The sequence below is a fragment of the Linderina pennispora genome, assembly GCF_002104995.1.
Source record: "Linderina pennispora strain ATCC 12442 chromosome Unknown DL89scaffold_2, whole genome shotgun sequence".
NCBI lineage: Eukaryota > Fungi > Kickxellomycota > Kickxellomycetes > Kickxellales > Kickxellaceae > Linderina > Linderina pennispora.
The window spans coordinates 716476-736045 of NW_024468250.1; the positions used below are offsets into that span (position 1 = coordinate 716476).

Genomic DNA, 19570 nt, shown 5'->3' on the forward strand with positions numbered 1-19570 from the left:
CGACCCGTGTAAATACACAGGCTGAGTACTATGGATGGTAGAGTAGGATTAGGGAAATATCGACGAGGATTGACATGCATATGACAAGTGAGGGTTGTCAACTATTGCTGACAAGAACCACATTTCTTTTCTACTCCTTTTCACAAACTCGTTTTTCACACTAATGGCGAACTGGGCAACACTGAGACCATTTATTCTACTTCGGATTGTCAACATATATCGCAGCAGTATTGACCTGCGCAGTTCAGATGATGTCGACATCTATACTTCATTCCTCCAGCTTAACCAGGTTTGCCAACGCTGGAGAGACACTATAAAAGAGAGCCTCTACACTACCGCGATTATCTTGTGCCACAAACCAACAGCTGAGCAGCTACTTCTATATGGCAGCACCTCTGATTCAGACCAACTCGCATCCAGAGGCATCTACCTCGCAGTCTCGTCACCACAGCCTAGTCTATGGAGAACAAATATCCCGCATATTATGCAATCAAAAAACAGCAGCTACACGCAGAGACTGGTTATCTCATCTCGAAACGCCATTATCGAATATTCCTCTCTTGGAGATATCCTCGAAACATTTGGGTTCAGCACCGTTCAATGGCTTAGCTTGGAGAGGCTCTACTTTACTATAGATCGATCGACATCAAGGCAGAATTCAGAAACCAAACATCTAACGGCTGCTGGTATCAGTAAGCGGCTGTCACAAACCTCACAATACTTTATAAACCACATCCCTCATATGAGGTACTTGAGGCATAATGCTTCCATGTATCTACTAAAGGATCTACCAGCATTCCCGCTTGGTGATGTATTGAATTTCTACTTGCCACAGCTGCAAACAATAGCTTTGCCCGATTTTACGCTTCCACAGCTTGATCACACATATTTCTCTTCATTCCTCACTAAGCTGGTTCTGTGCATCAACAGCGAAAGTGTTGAGCGTCTTCCTAAGGTTTTTGCACCTTCACTTAAAACCTTAACCCTGGTGTATTCTGACATCGCACACTCGTGGCACATCTTCAGAGGTAGCCTGCCTGGGTCAGTTATCTTCGAAAATCTCACGGTGCTTACAATCTTTCATTTCCCTGATTTATTTGAGACAGTAGTTGGCGCCAATGCATATTTCTCACAGTTATCATTTCCAAAGCTGAAGACATTACGTTTAGATCACTATCCATTTAAAGATTCCAACATCTTCAATTTATTCAAGAACGCGCCAATACAAACCGCCACTATCATTTATATGGCCAATAGATTCCTGCAATTTGCATTATCTACCTTCAGAGATAGCCATAATCTTTTTATTGGCGTCAATGACGGGGGAGTTAGACCGCATGACGAAGCTGCGGCGTCTGTTGCAAATGATCTTTTCAGAAAACCGTTCTCTACTTCCACCGCTGAAGTACGTGTTCAGACGAGCATACCGGTCCCACTCCCTGATACAATTCTGTGGACAAAGTTAGAAAAGCTATGTCTCCAATTCCCAGTATATCTCTCCAATCTTTCTCATATTCTCCCTCAGCTTCCTCATCTGTGCTGGCTTCTTGTCGGAGCCATATACAACACAGGAAATAGCCCTGAAAATACAGAATTAGTACCCATTTGGAGCAGCACACTTACTCAGCTTTTCCTATTCTCAAGCATTGTGGATATACCAACGATTCCTTCTCTTGACGCAATGTGTACTTTGGTATCTGGATTGCCTTCCCTCCTCAAGCTGGCTGTTCCAGACGATATATTGCTTTCCGCAAAAGATGCTCTTTCTGAATACGCCATTCCTCGGGAATCTTGTGAGGCGGAGTGTCAAGTAGTTGGATACAGTCCGAGAAAAACAGTATTTTATCTTCAAGATGGTGTTATATATACCGAATATAAGGGCAACTAGATTTAACAATGCGTCTAGGTGAAGTGGGTGTTGACATTCGGGCATCCTCATGTCCTTCACAACCATGTGCAGGTCCAAATCCCCATCATTCTTTTTTTTTTTTTTTTTCAACAATTTCTAGCCATACTCATTCCATAAAGCTCATAACTACTGGACTGTCCGAAGGTCAACAGTGGGTGTTACAATTGTTAACTTTAGGAATGGAATGGGTTTTTACGAGCGTGTATGGGAGCCAAATAAAGGGTAAAGCAGGATTAACTGCAGGAAAAGAGGAGGGTCCGGTGGGCCTGAGATCTAGTTTTATGTGGTTTAGTTGTTGGTATGCGCATGTTCGAATAAGAAAATAAAGGTTAAACTAAAAGTCAGCGTATACATAGGGTAACAACAGGCACACCTCCACCGCTAGTCATAATAGCGATGAGTTGACAGTGTGATACGTCGCCACTGGAAAATGTCATAGGATATTCAGTTGGGTGATCTCTGTTAACCTCCGCTGCCAATTATATGTTGGCCTCCAGTTTGACATTTGTGTGTGCTTAGTCGGCCACACCATTCCTCACATCGGGTATTAAAGACAGATGGGGCCAAAAACCCATATAAACAGCAATACTTTTCCAGCCAGTAGTATAACAGTATCTTGATAACACCAGCCATTCTAGCGGATATTAAATTTATGCGACCCGTGTAAACGAGTGAGATCGAGTATTGTGGATAGTAGAGTAGGATTAGGGAAATGTGGACAAGGATTGACGTGCATATGACAAATGGAGGGTGTCAACTGTTGCTGACAAGAACCGAATTTCTTTTCCACTCCTCTTCACAAACTCGCTTTTTCACACTAATGGCGAACTGGGCAACACTGAGACCATATATTCTTCGGCGAATGGTCAATATACTTGGCAACCGTTTGTTTCTGGACAATCCTGATCATGTCAACATCTATATTTCATTCCTCCAGCTTAACCAGGTTTGCCAATACTGGAGAGACACTATAAAAGAGAGCCTCTATACTACCGCGATTATCTTGTGCCACAAACCAACAGCTGAGCAGTTGCTCCTATATGGCAACCCATCTGATTCAGACCAACTCGCATCCAAAGGCATACATCTCGCAACCTCATCACCACACCCTATTCTATGGAGAACAAACATCTCGAATATTGTGCAATTAAAAAGCAGCAACTATACTCAGAGATTGATTATCTCATCTCGAGACTGTACCATCGATTTTCCTTCTCTTGGAGATATCCTCGAAATATTTGAATTCAGCACTGTCGAATGGCTTAGATTGGAAACAATACTTTTTATTGAAGATCCACAGATGGCAAAGCAGGATTCCGACACCAAACTCCCAATGGCCGACGATGTCAGAATACGGCTGTCACAGACCTCACAATACTTTATAAATCACCTCCCTCATGTGAAGCATTTGATACATGATGTATCCAGATATCTATTGAATAATCCGCCAGCATTCCCACTTGGTGATATGTTGAACTTCTACTTGCCACAGCTGCAAACAATAGCTTTGCCCGAATTTACACATCCACAACTCGATCACACATACTTTTCCTCATATCTCGCTAAGTTGGATCTTCACATCAACAGTGAGAGTGCTGAGCATATCCCTAGAGTTTTTGCACCTTCATTGGTGACACTGTGGTTATATTATTCTGATATTGCACACTCGTGGCACATCTTCAGAGGTAGCCTGCCTGGGTCGGTTATCTTCGAAAACCTTACAAAGCTTGAAATCTATCATAATCCTAAAATATCTGAGTCAGTAGATGAATCAGACACATACCTTCCCTCTATATCGTTTCCAAAGCTGAAGGATTTGCGATTACAATACTATCCATTCAATGATTCGAACACCCTCGCTTTATTCAAGAACGCACCAATACAGATTGCAACTATCGTTGACATGGTTGATAAAGTCCGACACTCTGAGATAACCACCTTCAGAGATATTCAGGCTCTATGCATTTCTATGAGAAACTGGGAAGATAGTGTGCATGACAAAACTACGGTGTCTTTCGCAAAGGATCTTTTCGGCAAACCGTTCTCTACCTCTATCGCTGAAATACGTATTGACACAAGCCTACCAACCCCACTCCCTGATACGATTCTGTGGACAAAGTTAGAAAAACTGTATCTCCAGTTTCCGGTTTATCTCTCCGACCTCATTCATATCCTTCCTCAGCTTCCTCATCTGCGCTGGCTTCTTGTCGGAGCCATATACAACACTGGAAATAGCCCTGAAAATACAGAATCAGCACCCATTTGGAGCAGCACCCTCACTCAACTTATCTTATTTTCAAGCGTTGTTCATATTCCGACGATTCCATCTCTTGACGCAATGTGTACTTTAGTCTCTGGATTACCCTCCCTCCTCAAGTTGGCTGTCCCCGACGATATATTATCCACAGTAAAAAATGCACTTTCTGAACGTGGCGTTTCCCATGAATCGAACGAAAGGGTGCCTCAGGTTGTTGGATATCTTCCTGCTAGACTGGCGTATTATCTTGAACGTGGCATTCCTTATACTGATAACCAAGGCGGCCAGAGTACATAGCTCGCCCGGGTAAAGTAGGTTCTATAATAAATACTACATCGTTTAAATATATTCTTACCCTTGTTGGAATGCATATGTTCGATATTTTTCGCATATGCATTTGTCGTCATGGTGTGTTTATCGCCCGATAAGCTGATGCCAGAGCTCTGAATGTGCAACGAAAGAAAAGAAGGCGTTTATTTCAGTATGTAGGGTAATTTTTCACAATTCTTTTCTGCTCAGCGGCGCCGACGCAGACCGCGAGTGTATTACATGGTTCCACCAGTACCTGATTGCCTGGTAGGCAACAACCGTCGACAGCAGACCCACCCCCGCCAAGGCCGTGACGCCAATAATCCGCGTTACCGACCACGAGTTTGGCCGCGACAGCAGAACCGCGGGCGTAGCCGACGCCGGCACCCGGGTGATCGCGCCCATGCGCTGGAACACGTTCGCCATCTGCGACTCGCGCACCGAGACGTACACGGGCGCCGTCAGCTTCAGCTCGCGGCAGTAGATATCCGGCGGCTGCTCCGACCGCTGCTCGACGTAGTCCAGATCGCTCTTGGTGGCGACGAAAATGGTCGGCAGCGAGTCCAGGGCGTAGTTTTTGCGCAGGTTCGTCAGGTACGAGAACGAGTTCGGGTCGCTCGAGTCGTACACCATTACCAGGAGATCGCAGATCTCCAGCTGCTTGCGGCTCTGCAGGACGCTGGTGTCGTAGGGCCCGAATTCCTGCATCACCAGGTACTTTTCCGAGCCCTTGACGTCGACTGAATTCACCGTGGTCATTGATCGTGTCGTTGGCACGTAGTCCTCGCTGTGTGGCTTTTTGGCGAACGCGTCTATCAGCGATGTCTTTCCCGAGCCATGCGCGCCCACCACGTAGCAGAGGAACACGTTGCGCTGCAGTTTGCCCTTCTTGCGCTTCCGCAGTGCGTTGGCGCTGGGCGACCCGCTGCGCCGGGGGACTAGCCGCAGGCCGTCGCGGATATCGCCCGGGAACCCAAAGTACGCCAGGTACGCCAGTGTCTGCTTGTGGTCGAGCAGCGTCGTCATGCTCCACTGCGCCAGCCAGCCCTCGAGGGTCACAGAGCCAGCGGCATTCGTCACTGTCGACTGCGGGAACTTGCCGCGCTTCCACGGAATGCCCGGCGACAGACTGAAGATGTTGTCGAGCTCCTCCTGGCAGAAGGCACTGTCGCCGTCCGCGTCGTACCGCTTGAAGATCTCGGTCAGGAATGCGTAGCCGTTGAGGCTGAGCTCGACGCAGCAGTCTGCAGGCACGTCAAACTCGGGGCACAGGTAGTCTTCGCGCAGACTCAAGTCATCACCGTAGCCAAACTTTCGCAGCACCATCCAGGTTGTCTCGACACGGCCGCGCTGAATAAACAGCAGGTGCAGGTACAGAAATCCCTCGACATTCAGGCCGCCCTCAGTGACGCCGTCGGGGCGACTCGCCTTGACAATCTCCTTCACACCCTCGAGCTCGCGCTGCTGCAGCGGCGTATTAAAGCACTTGCGCTGGAACTCGTTCAGCTCGTTGTCGTTCAGCATGCCGTCGCCGTCCATGTCGCACAGCCGGAAAATGCGCGCCAGAGCCTCGGTGCATTTGGGTTTCATGGTGTGGTCACGCGCATCATACAGGGGCCGTGTCGGGTGCAGGACGGCTTTCTGGGCAAAGTAAAACAGCTCTGAGACGTTCAGCAGGGCCTTGGCGGAGCACTCAACGCAGATCTCAATCTCGCGGTACTCGTTCATGATCAGAACCACCTCCTCTTCGAGAACCGTGCCCGGGATATTCTCGTCGTCGCGTAGATCGACTTTGTTGCCGACCAGGATCACAGGCAGGTTGATGCCCTGCAGCCGCAGCATCGTGAGCCAGTGCTCGTGCACGCGCTGGAAGCTGCTCCGGTCGTCGACAGGCGTACACGATGCAGACCACGTTGGCCTTGCGCAGTTCTGTCTCCAGCACTTCCTGGTCGTCGGCTTTCGGTGATGTGTCGATAATGTGCGTCGTTACGTTCTCTGGTGTGACCTCGGGCGGAATGGTCACCTCGGGGACCACCGCTTGGACCTACAGGCAGCAGGAAATAAGCGGGCTGTTTATCAGCACGCGGCCATTTTCTTTCATATGCGGCATGCAGCACCAGCACGGGGGGCTGAACGAGGTGAGGGCACTTACATTTGCAATAAACGTCTCCTTGATAAGCGCTGTAACCAATGTGCTCTTGCCGACACCATCTACATACGGAAAATTCGTGCGAATTTATAAAGGCTTGGCAGCGGGTCGTATGGCTGTGGTTTCAATGTCCGCCGCGCCCAGTCGCCGCATGAATCTTACCATCGCCTACTAATACGATGCGAATGTCGTCGCGCATTGTCCTGTGTAGCCGATTACGCTCTAGCCAGAATCGACGAAATAAATGTTGAAAAAGAGAAAAAGAGAAAAAGTACAGAGAGTGGAGGTAGAAGCCAGGACACAAAACGGTATCGGGCAAAAGGGCACGGGCTGGCAAGAGGCAAGGGTCGGCCGTTATCGGGCGCCAGAGCTGAAGAAAAAAAGATTTGATCCCTCATAGATTTCCAAAGTCATCTGGTCCAAGCCGTGATGGTGTGCTGACGCTGCACGCGTTTTTGGCACACTTCGTTTCGCCTCGCTTCACAGCAGCTGTATTTCTTTTCCATCCCTTTTTGTGCTACTATTTCGCTGCTATTCTAATGCACATTTCCCATTGCTAGCAATGTCGTATACAGAGCCAGAATTCCGGCAAGCATGCCTTCAATGGGTAAGCAAAAAAGGCAGCCCTAAAGGCGCACTTTCCGCAGCAGTCACACTCCCTACAGGGCACTTTCTCAATGGAGCCAGCGCTCTGCTTTGTAGGTCAGCCAGCTCGCCAGCAAAGAGATAGCGACCATCGAGTCCCTTGCAGACGCACACATACTAATAGACGCCGTGACGCAGTCGGACCCTGACTACTTTAGCGCAGCGTCGCTGGTCCTGCCCGGACGGCCAAACGAGCCCAACCTGGACGCACTGGCACAGCTGGCGCGGCTCTTGTTGCGGTACTTTGAGCAGGCGCTGAACAAGCAGCTGGCGCGCGACTACATCCCCAGCGTGGCCAGCCTCGCCAGCCCGCCGTTCGACGACCTCTGGCGGCTGCTGACGTTGGCGGTGGCAGTGACATTGCTGGGCGAGCACAATAATGCCGAGCAGCAGTTTGATAGCCTGGATGCAGGCACAAAGCAAGTTTTGCAGGACGGGATTGAGGGGATGTGGGAGGACGCGGAGGACATTGCGCAGGGCGTGATGGGCGGCAGCAGCATCGTGAGCCATGTGGTGGCGAGCCCGGCAGACAGCATACAGCGGGTTTCGCCAAGGCTCGAGTCGTCGAATGCTGCGTCGGTGGACAGCTTTGCCAGTGTGCGCACGTCACCGCAGCAGTTCGAGTCGGCATATTCGTCGTTTCCGAACCAGCAGACATTGCTGCATGGCGATGAGCGGCTCATTGACACGGATGAGGTGCTGCGGTACTCGGCACCGTCAATACAGCAGTCGGCAGCGGTTATTGACCCGGTTCTCGAAGGAACGGCGTCGATAGAGAGCATGCGGTCGTCGGATCTGCTGTCGAGGTTCGGCCAATTGACAGGCTTTGATATTGGTGGGAGCGCATTGCAGGTGCTTGAGAGCGACAGCGAGGTGTCGTCAGATTCCGAAGAGGAGAATGGTGATGAAGAGGCCAGCGAGACAGAATCGTACGTGTCAGAGTTCAGCCAGGACCTGGCCACGTACCAGCCGGGCGATGGCATCCTGGGGTATGGAAAGCCCTCGCCGCACGCAGTCACAAAGTACATCTTCGTTCTCAACACAGTGGCGTACCACGCCGTCGGCATATACCTTCTGCTATCGACACAGACGCCGTCGTCGAAATCCCCGTATTTTAAAGACTACCGGGACATGGCCGACGCTGTCCTGCAGGTGATTGCGGTGTCGCTGGCATCGGTGATTGCAAGCATTGCGTGGATCCAGGCCCTGCGGCACCAGACGCGCAAGGCGGTGTGGATGACGACGCTGGCGGTCCCGCTGGTCGGGCTAAGCATGGCGGTGTGGGCCGGATCGCAGGTGCTGGCGTTTCCCGGCGTCGAGGGGATGCTCGGGTACAAGATCCGCACGGGGATTGTCTCAGCAGTGTCGCTGATTCTGGCGGTGCGGTTTGCGCTGTACGTGCGGCAGCAGCGGCAGGACATCGAGCGCAGCGTGGCAGTGGTCAAGCTGGCCAGCGACGTGTTGGCAGAGACGCGCGAGCTGTTTGGCTTTGCGGTTCTGCTGCTGGCAATGTACGGCGTGTTTGCGATTGCGTCTGGGATTTATGCGTCGCGGCTGCCGCTTGTGCAGAGCCTGATGGGGTCGGCGGGCAAGCCCGGGGCGTATGGGCTGCCGGCATACCTGGCGGTGTCGTTTGCGTGGACGTCGGCGGTGGCCCTGCAGGTGCTGCGGACGGTTGTGTCGATTGTGGTAAGCCAGTGGTACTTCCACAGGCACGATCCGGGAGAGCCGCCGGCGCTACAGACGCTGCAGGCGGCGGCGGTCTCGGCGCTGACGCGGCAGCTGGGCACAGTGGTGGTCAGCGCGACGCTGCTGCTGGCCGTGAAGACCATGCATGTGGCCGAGCTGCTGGTGCGGTGGGCAGTCAGTCTTTTGCGCGTCATCCCCGTGTCGCTGGTGTCGCTGGCGCTGGGCCGGCCCGTGTACTTTATCGAGAGCTGGAACAGCTACTCGGCGGTGTATGCGGCACTGACCGGCAAGGGGTTCTTTGAGTCGTCGAGTGCGGTGACAAGGCTGCTGCGCAAGCACCATCTGCTGCATTCGTCGGTGGTTGGGATGCTGAAGTCGTCGCTGACCAGCTATGCGCTGCTGGTGTCGGTGGTGCTCGGGTACTTGCTGGGCACCAAGGCTATGCAGATGCTGTCCATGCACGCGGTGCTGGTCGCTGTTGCTGGCAGCGCGCTGCCGTTTGCGGTTCTGCAGCTGGTCACCCATGTGGTGTCGTGCACTGTCGAGGCCCTGGTCGTCTGCTATGCGGTCGATCTGGAGGTGGATGCATGCCACTCCATCAAGGTGGCCGAGGCCATGTCCCTAGCATAGCGGTAGATTTTCTTCTTTTGTAAAACACGATACATATGTAAACTCTACGCCCACTCGCGGTCCGGCAGAACCACCGGGCCGATCAGCGTCCACGAGTAGAGCAGCATGCAGAGCCAGCTGGTGATGATCTTGACCCAGACGGCGGTGGTGCTGCGGCCGATGATAATGACCTTGTCCTTGGAGTCGATGCTGTTCCAGTTGGTCAGCAGCATGGCAGCGTACATGGACGCCAGGCAAAAGATCACGTGGAAGAACGTGTAGTTGTACTGCACGCCCGATCTCTCGTCGTCCTGCTCGTCCTCGTCCTGCGCGTCGAGCGCCGACTCGGGCAGCGCGCCGCTGGCAACCGCATCGCGCAGGGCATTGGCGCGCAGCTGCGCATTCGTCTGGTGGGTCATCGGCACGTCCTCGTCGTTAGCCAGCGGCTCGTACCCGCTGTTGTTGCGGATCAGCGTGTTGCCCTTGGTCGCCGCATTGGTCGTGCTGTAGCAGATTGCGCCGATTGTGAAAAACGCCCCCACAATGGCCATGGTGGCCCGTGCGCTTGCTGCCTTGGCCAGCGGGTTGCACTCGGGCTCGCCGTTGCTGACGTCGCCGGCTGGCGACCCCGCCAGCGCGCTGGTGACCAGGTAGCTGGCATACGCTGTCACCATCCCGGCCTGGGCCAGGCCTGAGCGCACGTTCGCCTCCTGCACCAGCGGGTGCACTGCGGCCACCGAGACCAGGATGCAGAGCACCATGTTGATGGTGATGAAGAACTGGTTGCGCCCGCACCCGCGGTCTGCGAAAAACACATAGTCCACGACCGTCATTGCCGCAAACGCAATGTAGAATGCGCATGTGCCGCCCACCAGCAGGTACTTCCACAGCGGGCGGCCCGTGTCCTCCCACCGCTCAATGCAGCCTTCTGCCAGGTTGTACGCAAAGTCCACGAGCAGCACCAACTGTACCAGCAGAAACACAGCCGCCCCCGCCATGGCAATGTACTTGCTGTAGAACTCAAAGAACCCGCTCGGAATCACAAACGACAGCACCGCCAGCACCAGGTACCCGAATATCTTGACAAACCACAGCCCGTTTTGCACCTTTGCCCGTGGGTTCCTGCTGTCGGTGACGCCATACGTCAGAAATCCCAGCACTATGTGCCACAGGCTCAGCGTAAAGCACATGCGGTGCACCGCCAGCGTCCCGTAGCACACCCCCTCGGGACACTTTAACGATATGAAGCCCCACGAGATCTTCTTCACCAGGTCGATGCCCCAGCTTGTGGTCATTGCGTAGGCAATCGACGAATTCACAAGGAACATGCCGGCGTACGACAGACGCGTGCCGATGGAGCCCGAGGGCCTGAGGCCCTTGCAGGCTGCGCACGCGCACGAGCACCCGAGCGACGCCATGCACGAGAGAAACTGGCTCGACATGCAACCGAGAACGACGCCCATTGTGTTGTAGGAATTAGTGTACAGAAAATATATCTAGAAAAATGTCTGCGTGGAGGAAGAATGCGTGACAGGGGTCTGCTGGCGCCCAGAAACGCCGCTTTGATGATTGGCAAGAGTCACGTGCGTGTTTCCTTATTTGTCCCGGGACCGCAGCCTGGCATTTCCGTGCGTTTCTCGGAGCAGCGGAGCACACAGAGGGTCCATGCCCCTGAGGATGGCTCTGCGTTGCTGCTCCGGGCGTGGCCAGAGATAATGCAGCCAAGGCACGCGCACAGGAAGATAAGCAGCTCTTGCTGAATGCGTATATAAGCGCAGGAAGCGAGGCGCCCCCTTTTCTCTCTCTTTACTCTTCTCCTGTCACGATACCGTCATTAATCTTCCACCTGTTCCTTCCCCCAACGCTTTGAAAACTGCCCAGTCGCTAGCAAAACAATTCGCCGCCGCTCTACTCCCCCGATCCACTTTAGTTCCTCGCCGATTCCCTCAGCTCTTCTCCACACTCTCATACACAACCATGATGTTTGGCAATATCAATTCCTCTGGCGCGACGATCGACGGGCGGCAGCACGGCGAGGCCAACGACATTCTCCTGCCGAACCAGACCGGGCGGGTGCAGAAAGTGGCCGTGGACATCGGCGGCAGCCTGGCCAAAGGTGGTGTATTTCACAGCATCCGACAGCAGCGACCAGGGCGGGCGCATGCACTTCCAGGCATTCGAGACCGACAATGTCGAAAAGTGCGTGGCGTTTATCCGCAATCTGCTGGACAGCAGCCAGCCACCCTCATCGGTGCCAGCCACTCAGGAGCCTGGAGTCGATAGCCCGGTGATCCGGGCCACGGGCGGCGGCGCGCACCGGTTCCGCGATCTCCTGGACCGCGAGCTGGGCGTGCAGATCGAGGTGGTCGAGGAGATGGAGAGCCTCATCAAGGGACTGAACTTCCTGATCAGAGAGGTCGCCGACGAGGTGTTCACGTATTCGGAGGACGCGCCGATGCAGTTCGAGAACCTGGCCAGCGACGATTTCTTCCCGTACATGCTGGTGAACATTGGCTCGGGCGTCAGCATCCTGAAGGTCACAAGCGAGAATGAGTACGAGCGCATCAGCGGCACATCGTTGGGCGGTGGCACGCTATGGGGGTTGCTCAATCTGCTGACGGGCGTGCGGTCGTTTGACGAGATGCTGGAGATGACAAAGACCGGCGACAACACCAAGGTCGACATGATGGTGGGCGACATTTACGGCACAAACTACGACAAGATCGGGCTCAAGGCCACCAACATTGCGTCGACCATGGCCGGTGTCTACCGCAAGTCGCTCGACAAGCAGTTCGATGATGCCGACATTGCGCGGTCGCTGCTGTACATGGTCAGCAACAACATCGGCCAGATTGCCTACCTGAACGCCCGGCTACATAACGTCAAGCGCATATACTTTGGCGGCTATTTCATCCGCGGCCACCCGCTGACCATGCACACGCTGTCGTATGCCATCAACTTTTGGTCCAAGGGCGAAATGCGTGCTCTGTTTTTGCGCCACGAGGGATTCCTGGGTGCTACCGGCGCCTTCGTCAAGTCCAGACATGCCTTCGTCGCGGTCCTCGCCGACCCTGTCGCCGCGCACGCCGCCGACGGCGCTGCAGGGCTAAGGCCAGGCGGCACAAATCGTATTCGTTCACAGAAAACTTCTCCTATCACAGAGACGATCGCCGATGATGCAGTCAGTGCGCTGGGCGTGCTGGACCGCCAGCCGTCGCAGCTACTGCCATTGCCGCAGCTGGTCAACAGTACACGGACGCCGTACTCGCCAGACACAGTTGACTTGTCTACCGATACCAAGCAGCGCTCATACTGGATCTCGGCCATGGAGAAAAACACCAACGGGCTGCTGGAGCTGGCCGACAACGGGGCATTGGAGTGCGGGCCAGACACGCAGAGTAAGATGACTGGGTTCGTCGCCCTGTACCTGAAGCATTTGCGGCGGCTGCGCGAGCAGCCACAGGCATACGGCCTGATCTCTGTGCGAATGCTGCTGGGGCTGCGTGAACAGTGTCTGCACGAGGTTGGACTCGAGGACATCTTTGCCCATGTCAAGGAGCGCGAGACCGACGCCGCCCTGCTGGCGCTGCCCGAGGTGATCCAGGAGACCGACCGGATTTCCGACCAGTCGCAGCGGCTGACGACGGTCCTACAGAACGTTCTGGCCGGGAACATGTTTGACTGGGGGTCGACGTCCCTGCGCGACAAGCTGGCCAGCGGTAATCTAGACTTTGCTCACGCGCGCACCACATTCGCCAGACGCCCGCAGTTCGACAACACTGAAGCAATTCGTCGGTGCTGTCATCAGCGGCAGAGCGTACCGCAAGGCCGTGATATTCGTTGACAACAGCGGTGCCGATGTATGTCTGGGCATTCTGCCGCTGGCGCGCTCCCTCCTGGCGTCAGGCACCGACGTTGTCCTGGCAGCCAACTCGCGGACCGGCGCTGAACGACGTGACCGAGGTCGAGCTGGTCGACATTGTGTGCCGGGCCGCACACATCGACTCGATTCTGGACATGGGCTGGCGCGAGGGCAGGCTGCAGGTGTGCGGCACGGGCAGCAGCGGGCCGTGTCTGGATCTGCGCAAGCTGGACGAGCGGCCTGGTGCGCCATTGCGCAGGCTGCCGATCTGGTTGTCATTGTCGGGATGGGCCGCGCAATCCACTCCAATTACCGCGCCGTGTTCACGTGCGACTCGCTGAAACTTCGCCGTATTCAAGAACCAGATGGCCGCCGATGCTGCGGGGGCCCAGATCTACGATGGCCTGTGCTGGTACGAGCCTGGCCAATGGTCAATAGGATATTTTCGAATGGCAGTAGGCAGAATGCCATGGGCAGTAGATCCAGTCATTTCCTCCTTTTGAACAAGGCTAGTAGCCAAAATGTCTGGCAGGAGGGACCCGAAGGAGGGGGTGAATCAAAAGTGATATGCACCGGGCTGCATAGCATGTGCATGGTGCATCTATCAATGACGTGAACCTTTCTACTCGGCCCGCCAGCCAGCCTGCCTGATGCTGGCTCGCAAGTAACGACTGGCAGTGTGAGAAGCGGGCGGGTGTTGATACCATCAGGCGGGAAAAACAAACCGGTGGGACCACAGAACGGGACCGAGGGGACATGTCGGGTCGGTTTCTTATTTGGCAGTGGGGCCGCATCCGCGTCTCAGTGGGCCGTCCTAGTGCTACGTGATGTATCCCGCCCATCACTGGCTCCGGCGCAAGATGCTGTTTGCGCTCGTCCTGCCACCCCCCAAAAAGATAAACAGACATTTGCTCGCCACATATTGATAGACTCGAGTGCGCCCATGAGGAGGGCAAGCCGCACCACAACAACAGGCAAAAGCAGCGGGCCCTTGCTCATGCTGTGCGGCGGGCTTGTGGAGGGGAGCAAGGGGGATTCGCTGGCCTTGTCCCGCCATCCGCTTTCCCTCTCTCTCTCACTCACCAACTCGCCAATAAGTTTATTTCCCTTCTTTTGCTCTCTGACAGCAGGAACGCAGCTAGCCAGCCTCCCCTGTCGATTATCCCCCAGTCCGGCCAGTGCATGCCTATTGCAAAGCAACAGTATTTCCCTCTGCTCATAGACTTTTTTACTCGCAATTCCACACCTCTTTTTCCTCTGCAGGAATTGGCCTTCTTCTATTTTTCACCTCTTGTTTTTTTCCCAAGCACATTCCTTTTTTTTTCCCTTCCCTTCCCCCCTTGTACTAGTATGCTGACTTCTGGGCAGAGTCGCAGAGGGTCGCTTGATGCGACTCCAAATCGCATGCCGCGGCGTCGGTCAGCCAGCGACCTGCGGAATCACGAACCAAATGACAGCGGCGACGAGCCATCGGCAGAGTCGCCGGGCAATTCAGGCAATCCCGACGAGTGGCTCACAGACGAGCTGGAGGCGGTGGGCGAGCTGAAGCGCGGGGCCATCGCGGCGCGGTTTCCGGAGGAGTTCAGTGTGGATTCGGATTTCCTCAATCAGGCGGCAAATGTCTGGCTGCCGGCGCGGCTGCATCCGGAGATAGCGCCGGGCGAGTTCCAAGAGTGGATAAAGCTGCACGGCAGCCAGCTGAGCAAGATGGAGGACAGCGTGCATCGGCGCAAGTCGATTCTGAGCTACTCGTACACGGACGTGGAGCAGCGGGACGGCGCGCTGCCCGAAGCCGGCAGAGAGCGCAGCGGCGCTGCGTCGCCGCAACACAACGGGGCTGATGCGCCGCAAGACGTTTATTGAGCGGGTGAATGAGGACGACGGGGATGCGCCGTTTCTGGTGCAGAGCACGGCCAAGTCAGTCGCTGAAGCGCAGCCGCCTGGCGAACAAGCGCCGGGACTCTTCAGCGAGCACGGGGTCGGCGCGGCGTGGCCGCAGGAAGGCCCATGAGGCGACAACGCCGAGCGTGTCGAGCCCGCTGGCACCGCCGGTGGCCGCACCCGAGGATCGACGACGAGGAGGTGGGGCTGGCTGGAACCGCGCTGCCACCGAGCGAGAAGGCGCCCGAGGGCAAGCGCATGTCGACTGCCGAGATCCTGAAGCAGATTACCGCCGAGGTCGAGGACTTTGGCTTCGACGACTTCAACCTGGACGAGCTGGGCTCGTACAGCAAGAACAGCATGTCGTCGCCGCCCCCGCCTGTCCCCCGTGCCACGCCCTCGTTCCCGTCGGCCGCGGGGTCGCAGCAAAGGCCTTTGTCGTCGTCCTCGTCGACTTCTTCGCGCCCCACCACCCCCCAGCAACAGCAGCATCAACCTCCTCGCCCGCAAACCCAGCCACAGTCGAAGCAGCAGCAGCAGCAGCAGCAGCAGAAACTGCCTCAGCAGCAGAAAAAGCAGGAGCCGGCTGGCGGCAACCAGGAGGCCAGCAACATGTACCACCAGCATCCCCCTGTGCCTAGTCACCACCTCCCTCCGGTCCCCAGCAATGCGCCGCCGACTAGTATCCCTCAGCAGCCGCAGGTCCAGCACCCTCAGCCACAGCCTCAGGCTCCTCAGAGGCAGGGTCCTCCGTCTGGCTCGTTGCCGCAATTGCCCTCGCCTGCCACAATCCCAGCAGCAACCTCAGCATAAACCAAGTGTGTCACCCCCTCCCATAGAGGGTCCTTCTCAGAAGCAGCAGCAGCACCAGCGGATCCCCTCAGTCTCCCATGAGCCTGAGGAGCTGCACCAACAGCAGCAGCAACCGCGCAAAACTGTGACACACAAAAAGTCGGGGTCATGGTGGCAGTGGGGCGGCAAAGACAAGACCCAGGACAGCAGCTCTAGCAATAGTGTGCCAGAGCCCGCAGCCCGCTCGCAGAGCGACAATACCGGCCGCGAGTCGCCAGCCCTTGCTGGCCCAGCCATGCATCATGCACATACCATGAGCGAAGCTACGCCGCCCCGCAAGGCCAAGCTTCCCTCGCCAATCTCATTCCTGAACCGCAAGGGTAAGGGCAAAAAGGACCACCACAACGGCCATAGCGCACAGCAGCAGGCCGCCCGTACCGAGCCCCCTGCCAATGGCTCGTCGCCCACACCGCCGCCACCTAGCAATGCGGCTCCCAGCACCGCCTCGGCCGCGCAGGATGCGGACAGCGATGTGGAGAAGCGGGTGGAGAGCGCTAGGCAAGCCAATCCCGAGCATCCTGACGCCGCAGCGCCCGCCGCCCACTGCCCGCCTCGGGACTGGCTCGAACCGCCTGCCAATCCACATCGAGCGCGCGATCTACCGCCTGGCGTCCATCAAGCTGGCGAACCCGCGGCGGCCACTGCAGCAACAGGTGCTGCTATCCAATATGATGTTCTGGTACCTCGAGCTGATCAATCCGAGGTCGCAGCAGGCGCAGCACCAGCCCCCGTCGTCGCCGGGACCTAACCAGCAACAAGGACCGCAGCAGCAGCAGCACATGGATCAGCAGCAACAGCAACAGCAACAGCAACAGTCTCAACAGCAGCAACAGCGGAATGATGCGACAAGCGCCTAATAATTACCCGCAGGGTCCAGCAGCAGCAACAGCAGCAGAACCAGCAGAACCAGCAGCCGGCCCCCATGGATGCTGGCGACCGGTCAGACCGGCGGGGTGGCAAGAGGTCAGGCCAAAAGTCACGCGACAGGCAATGGTGGCCGGAGGCGGTCATCAGGTACACATGGCGGCGGCAGTTCTGGCGGCGAGCGCGTAGTAATGAGGTCGCCCCAGTATGAGCGCCAGCAGCAGCAAATCTACATGAGCCCAGCTGGCTACAACATGCAGCCCGGCCACCAGCAGCAGCAGCCGTTCCGCACCCAGTCTCCAGTATCCAACCATAGCAGCAGCGACCCTGATGAGGACGACGACGTGCCACTGGCCCTGTACCGTGGCGAGCGGAATGCCATGAGCATCGGATAAGACTGCGAATACTGTTTTTACCAAAAAAATCGCAAGTTATTGTGACAGCGTCTCCTTTTCTAATAGTTCCATTCCTTCTTCCTTGCTAGCCTTTCTACAAAGTCTTCAGCCAGCTGACCTTTTATCATTCTACTTTTCAATATCTATTCCTTCACTTCCTTTGTTAATATCATCCACACCCCTGACCTGAGCTGTTTCTGCCGCAGCAGCATCAGCGCACATTTCTCCACAAACCGCGCATTTGCATACATTTAATCTCACTCTTACGACTGTAAACGACTGAAAAGATCATGTATGGCAACGTCACCAGGCACCCCATCTCCGTATGTTATGTGTGACCTGATATTAAGTAGAATCCCATCTCCAGATGCCAATTAGCCTGGCCAACTGTTGAATGTAGTGAACCAAGCTCAGGCACATTAGGCAAGGACCGAAAATGACCGAAAATATGCAAGCACGGAGATATCAACAATTGGACCTAAAAATACACTGCATAAACCGGCTCGCATGCTTGGGTTTGCGTGCCTTTTACATGCAATTTCTGCATCGCATCTCCCCACCAGAAATCCCTTGCGCTCGATATCTTGCTTATAAAGATTGGGCTGCTTTGATTTCAGGGACATCTTGCGACCTGGGTATAAAACGGTACACGATATCCCCATCCCAGAGATGCACAATACAACCGCACCTTCGTTTCTTCCCTACCTTGACTTTTAGACTACTTGCAAAATATGAAGATTTCCTTTGCTCTCCTTGCCCTGGCCACCACCGCTGTGTTTGCCGCGCCCACGCCCGACACTTACGATAAGCGCGCAGTCGTCAACTTTGCTGCTCTGCAGCAGGCCGCCAAGAGCTACAGCTCACAGGCCATACAGATTCGCAACGCCATCGACCAACTGCAGAAAACCAAAAACCAAATTTCAGGCAGCCTGTCGGGCAAGACAAAGTCGGACCTGAACGCCGCTCATTACAAGGCGATTGGGAACCTGGATGCCGCAGCAAAAGCGGTGTCAAGCATGGCTGGACAGATTAACAAGCTTATTGCCTCGTACCAAGGCGCCGAAGGCAGGAACCCGGACTTTTTCAACTAGAATGTCTTCTCCGTAGACTCTTTTCAAAAGTATATGAACGCGCTTTCAGATAATGCTAATTGCTTTTATGCCAACCAAGAGCACGCATTGAAATTAATTAAACCTCTGACTGCACGCTAGAAGCACATGAAATAGCTCCTAGATTTGACGCGGCAGTCAGATTGCAGCGCATTGTTTACAGCTTGCCGTCTATCGCTCGCCATTTGCATGTCTGTGCCTCTCATTGGTAGATGCACGTGTGCATACCAGCCATGCACCAAGCCTCCCCATTTCTGAACCTCTTTCCAGCAGGGGTCGCCAGATGGTGTGGTTAAAAGGATGGATCCGAAAGTAAACTGACGGGAGGGAAAGGTGTGCAGGATGCGCTGCATGGCTAGGCTAGTCTCCTTTTCTGAGGACATAAGCGTCCTGGCGCTTTGGCAGGCAATCCTACTCGAAAGAACAGGGCTAGGACTGTGGAAATCAGCGCACTGACTCTTGGAATATGGAGCGGATGATGAGTTGTAAAGGTTAAATAACGGAAACTCCTGCCAGTACAAAGCACAGGCAAATTCAAAAATACTGAGTGAACCCACCATGGCAGCAAGGGGTTCTGCTGACTACATGTTCAGTCAGTTTTTCTTCAACCAGTGGCCAAAGTACCAATGAACACATTTCTCACCCCGTCTCCAGCACTGTGCATAGTATCCGTACCATACATGCACCCACAAAAGACACTGCAAACAGCTCACAGCTGAAAACACAGAGTGAAGACTTGCATTCCGTGCCATCAAGGCAGGAAAACAGCCACTCGTGCAGATTTCCTATCCCAGTGCACTCTCCTGTAGCAGGTGAGGCAGTGTCCAGAAAGCAGGATACCATCCTGCCAAGTGGGTATTTGCATTTCTCCAAGTGGTGGCTTACCTGTTCACCTGCTCACCTGTGCCTTTATGTCGCCCTTCCTGTGCATGCTCCAGCAACCAGCCGAGATATCATTGGCTTGCCGGATGGCCCTGAGGCTTAATATGTCTATATATGGGCACATCAGGTGGCCGCGTAATCGGATACGCTTTTCCGTG

General features: G+C 54.9%; 8 protein-coding genes across 8 annotated transcripts; 6 read left to right on the plus strand and 2 right to left on the minus strand.

The window, feature by feature from the left end:
• The first annotated feature begins 125 nt into the window (after positions 1–125).
• DL89DRAFT_265118 (uncharacterized protein) lies at positions 126–2005 on the plus strand. The gene has a single exon (XM_040886522.1). The coding sequence runs from the start codon at positions 485–487 to the stop codon at positions 1886–1888; it is 1404 nt and encodes a 467-aa protein (XP_040746285.1). The 5' UTR covers positions 126–484; the 3' UTR covers positions 1889–2005.
• A 2110-nt stretch (positions 2006–4115) lies between these two features.
• DL89DRAFT_265119 (uncharacterized protein) lies at positions 4116–4525 on the plus strand. Its single transcript, XM_040886523.1, has one exon. It carries the CDS (start codon positions 4248–4250, stop codon positions 4461–4463), a length of 216 nt encoding a protein of 71 aa, XP_040746286.1. The 5' UTR covers positions 4116–4247; the 3' UTR covers positions 4464–4525.
• Positions 4476–6856, minus strand: DL89DRAFT_265120 (mitochondrial Rho GTPase). Its single transcript, XM_040886524.1, has 6 exons — positions 6787–6856; positions 6628–6686; positions 6374–6519; positions 4773–6348; positions 4702–4739; positions 4476–4680 (listed from the first exon to the last, which is right to left on the minus strand). Exons 1-6 carry the CDS (start codon positions 6821–6823, stop codon positions 4665–4667), a joined length of 1872 nt encoding a protein of 623 aa, XP_040746287.1. The 5' UTR covers positions 6824–6856; the 3' UTR covers positions 4476–4664.
• A 330-nt stretch (positions 6857–7186) lies between these two features.
• Positions 7187–9588, plus strand: DL89DRAFT_320663 (uncharacterized protein; the record flags this gene model as incomplete). The annotated part of the gene is made up of 2 exons (XM_040891226.1): positions 7187–7231; positions 7327–9588. 2 exons carry the CDS (start codon positions 7187–7189, stop codon positions 9586–9588), a joined length of 2307 nt encoding a protein of 768 aa, XP_040746288.1.
• DL89DRAFT_265121 (putative TMS membrane protein) lies at positions 9577–11086 on the minus strand. The gene has a single exon (XM_040886525.1). The coding sequence runs from the start codon at positions 11028–11030 to the stop codon at positions 9633–9635; it is 1398 nt and encodes a 465-aa protein (XP_040746289.1). The 5' UTR covers positions 11031–11086; the 3' UTR covers positions 9577–9632.
• Positions 11087–11391: 305 nt separating this feature from the next.
• DL89DRAFT_265122 (fumble-domain-containing protein) lies at positions 11392–13859 on the plus strand (the record flags this gene model as incomplete). Its single annotated transcript, XM_040886526.1, is given in 7 exon segments — positions 11392–11655; positions 11684–12598; positions 12731–13362; positions 13382–13484; positions 13531–13639; positions 13666–13748; positions 13789–13859. Coding segments are annotated over 7 exon segments (2024 nt in total), but the record flags the coding sequence as incomplete, so codon positions are not given.
• A 498-nt stretch (positions 13860–14357) lies between these two features.
• Positions 14358–17595, plus strand: DL89DRAFT_265123 (uncharacterized protein). Its single transcript, XM_040886527.1, is given in 8 exon segments — positions 14358–15190; positions 15222–15346; positions 15366–15480; positions 15512–16012; positions 16034–16071; positions 16130–16646; positions 16666–16976; positions 17040–17595. The coding sequence occupies 8 exon segments, from the start codon at positions 14834–14836 to the stop codon at positions 17419–17421; spliced, it is 2346 nt and encodes a 781-aa protein (XP_040746291.1). The 5' UTR covers positions 14358–14833; the 3' UTR covers positions 17422–17595.
• A 467-nt stretch (positions 17596–18062) lies between these two features.
• Positions 18063–18598, plus strand: DL89DRAFT_265124 (uncharacterized protein). The gene has a single exon (XM_040886528.1). The coding sequence runs from the start codon at positions 18153–18155 to the stop codon at positions 18510–18512; it is 360 nt and encodes a 119-aa protein (XP_040746292.1). The 5' UTR covers positions 18063–18152; the 3' UTR covers positions 18513–18598.
• Positions 18599–19570: the final 972 nt, after the last annotated feature.

What these genes read in the sequence shown, in the direction of transcription:
- DL89DRAFT_265118 (XM_040886522.1), top strand. Translation starts at nt 485, where the DNA reads ATGCAATCAAAAAACAGCAGCTACACGCAGAGACTGGTTATCTCATCT.
- DL89DRAFT_265119 (XM_040886523.1), top strand. Translation starts at nt 4,248, where the DNA reads ATGTGTACTTTAGTCTCTGGATTACCCTCCCTCCTCAAGTTGGCTGTC.
- DL89DRAFT_265120 (XM_040886524.1), bottom strand. Translation starts at nt 6,823, where the DNA reads ATGCGCGACGACATTCGCATCGTATTAGTAGGCGATG. An exon ending in GCCAACGTGGTCTGCATCGT is followed by an intron (nt 6,349 to 6,373) that starts GTACGCCTGTCG and finishes CGACCGGAGCAG; the next exon opens with CTTCCAGCGCGTGCACGAGC. An exon ending in GCGTCACGGCCTTGGCGGGG is followed by an intron (nt 4,740 to 4,772) that starts GTGGGTCTGCTG and finishes GTTGCCTACCAG; the next exon opens with GCAATCAGGTACTGGTGGAA.
- DL89DRAFT_265121 (XM_040886525.1), bottom strand. Translation starts at nt 11,030, where the DNA reads ATGGGCGTCGTTCTCGGTTGCATGTCGAGCCAGTTTCTCTCGTGCATG.
- DL89DRAFT_265123 (XM_040886527.1), top strand. Translation starts at nt 14,834, where the DNA reads ATGCCGCGGCGTCGGTCAGCCAGCGACCTGCGGAATCACGAACCAAAT. An exon ending in TGAGCTACTCGTACACGGAC is followed by an intron (nt 15,191 to 15,221) that starts GTGGAGCAGCGG and finishes CGCTGCCCGAAG; the next exon opens with CCGGCAGAGAGCGCAGCGGC. An exon ending in CAGGGTCCTCCGTCTGGCTC is followed by an intron (nt 16,072 to 16,129) that starts GTTGCCGCAATT and finishes GCATAAACCAAG; the next exon opens with TGTGTCACCCCCTCCCATAG.
- DL89DRAFT_265124 (XM_040886528.1), top strand. Translation starts at nt 18,153, where the DNA reads ATGAAGATTTCCTTTGCTCTCCTTGCCCTGGCCACCACCGCTGTGTTT.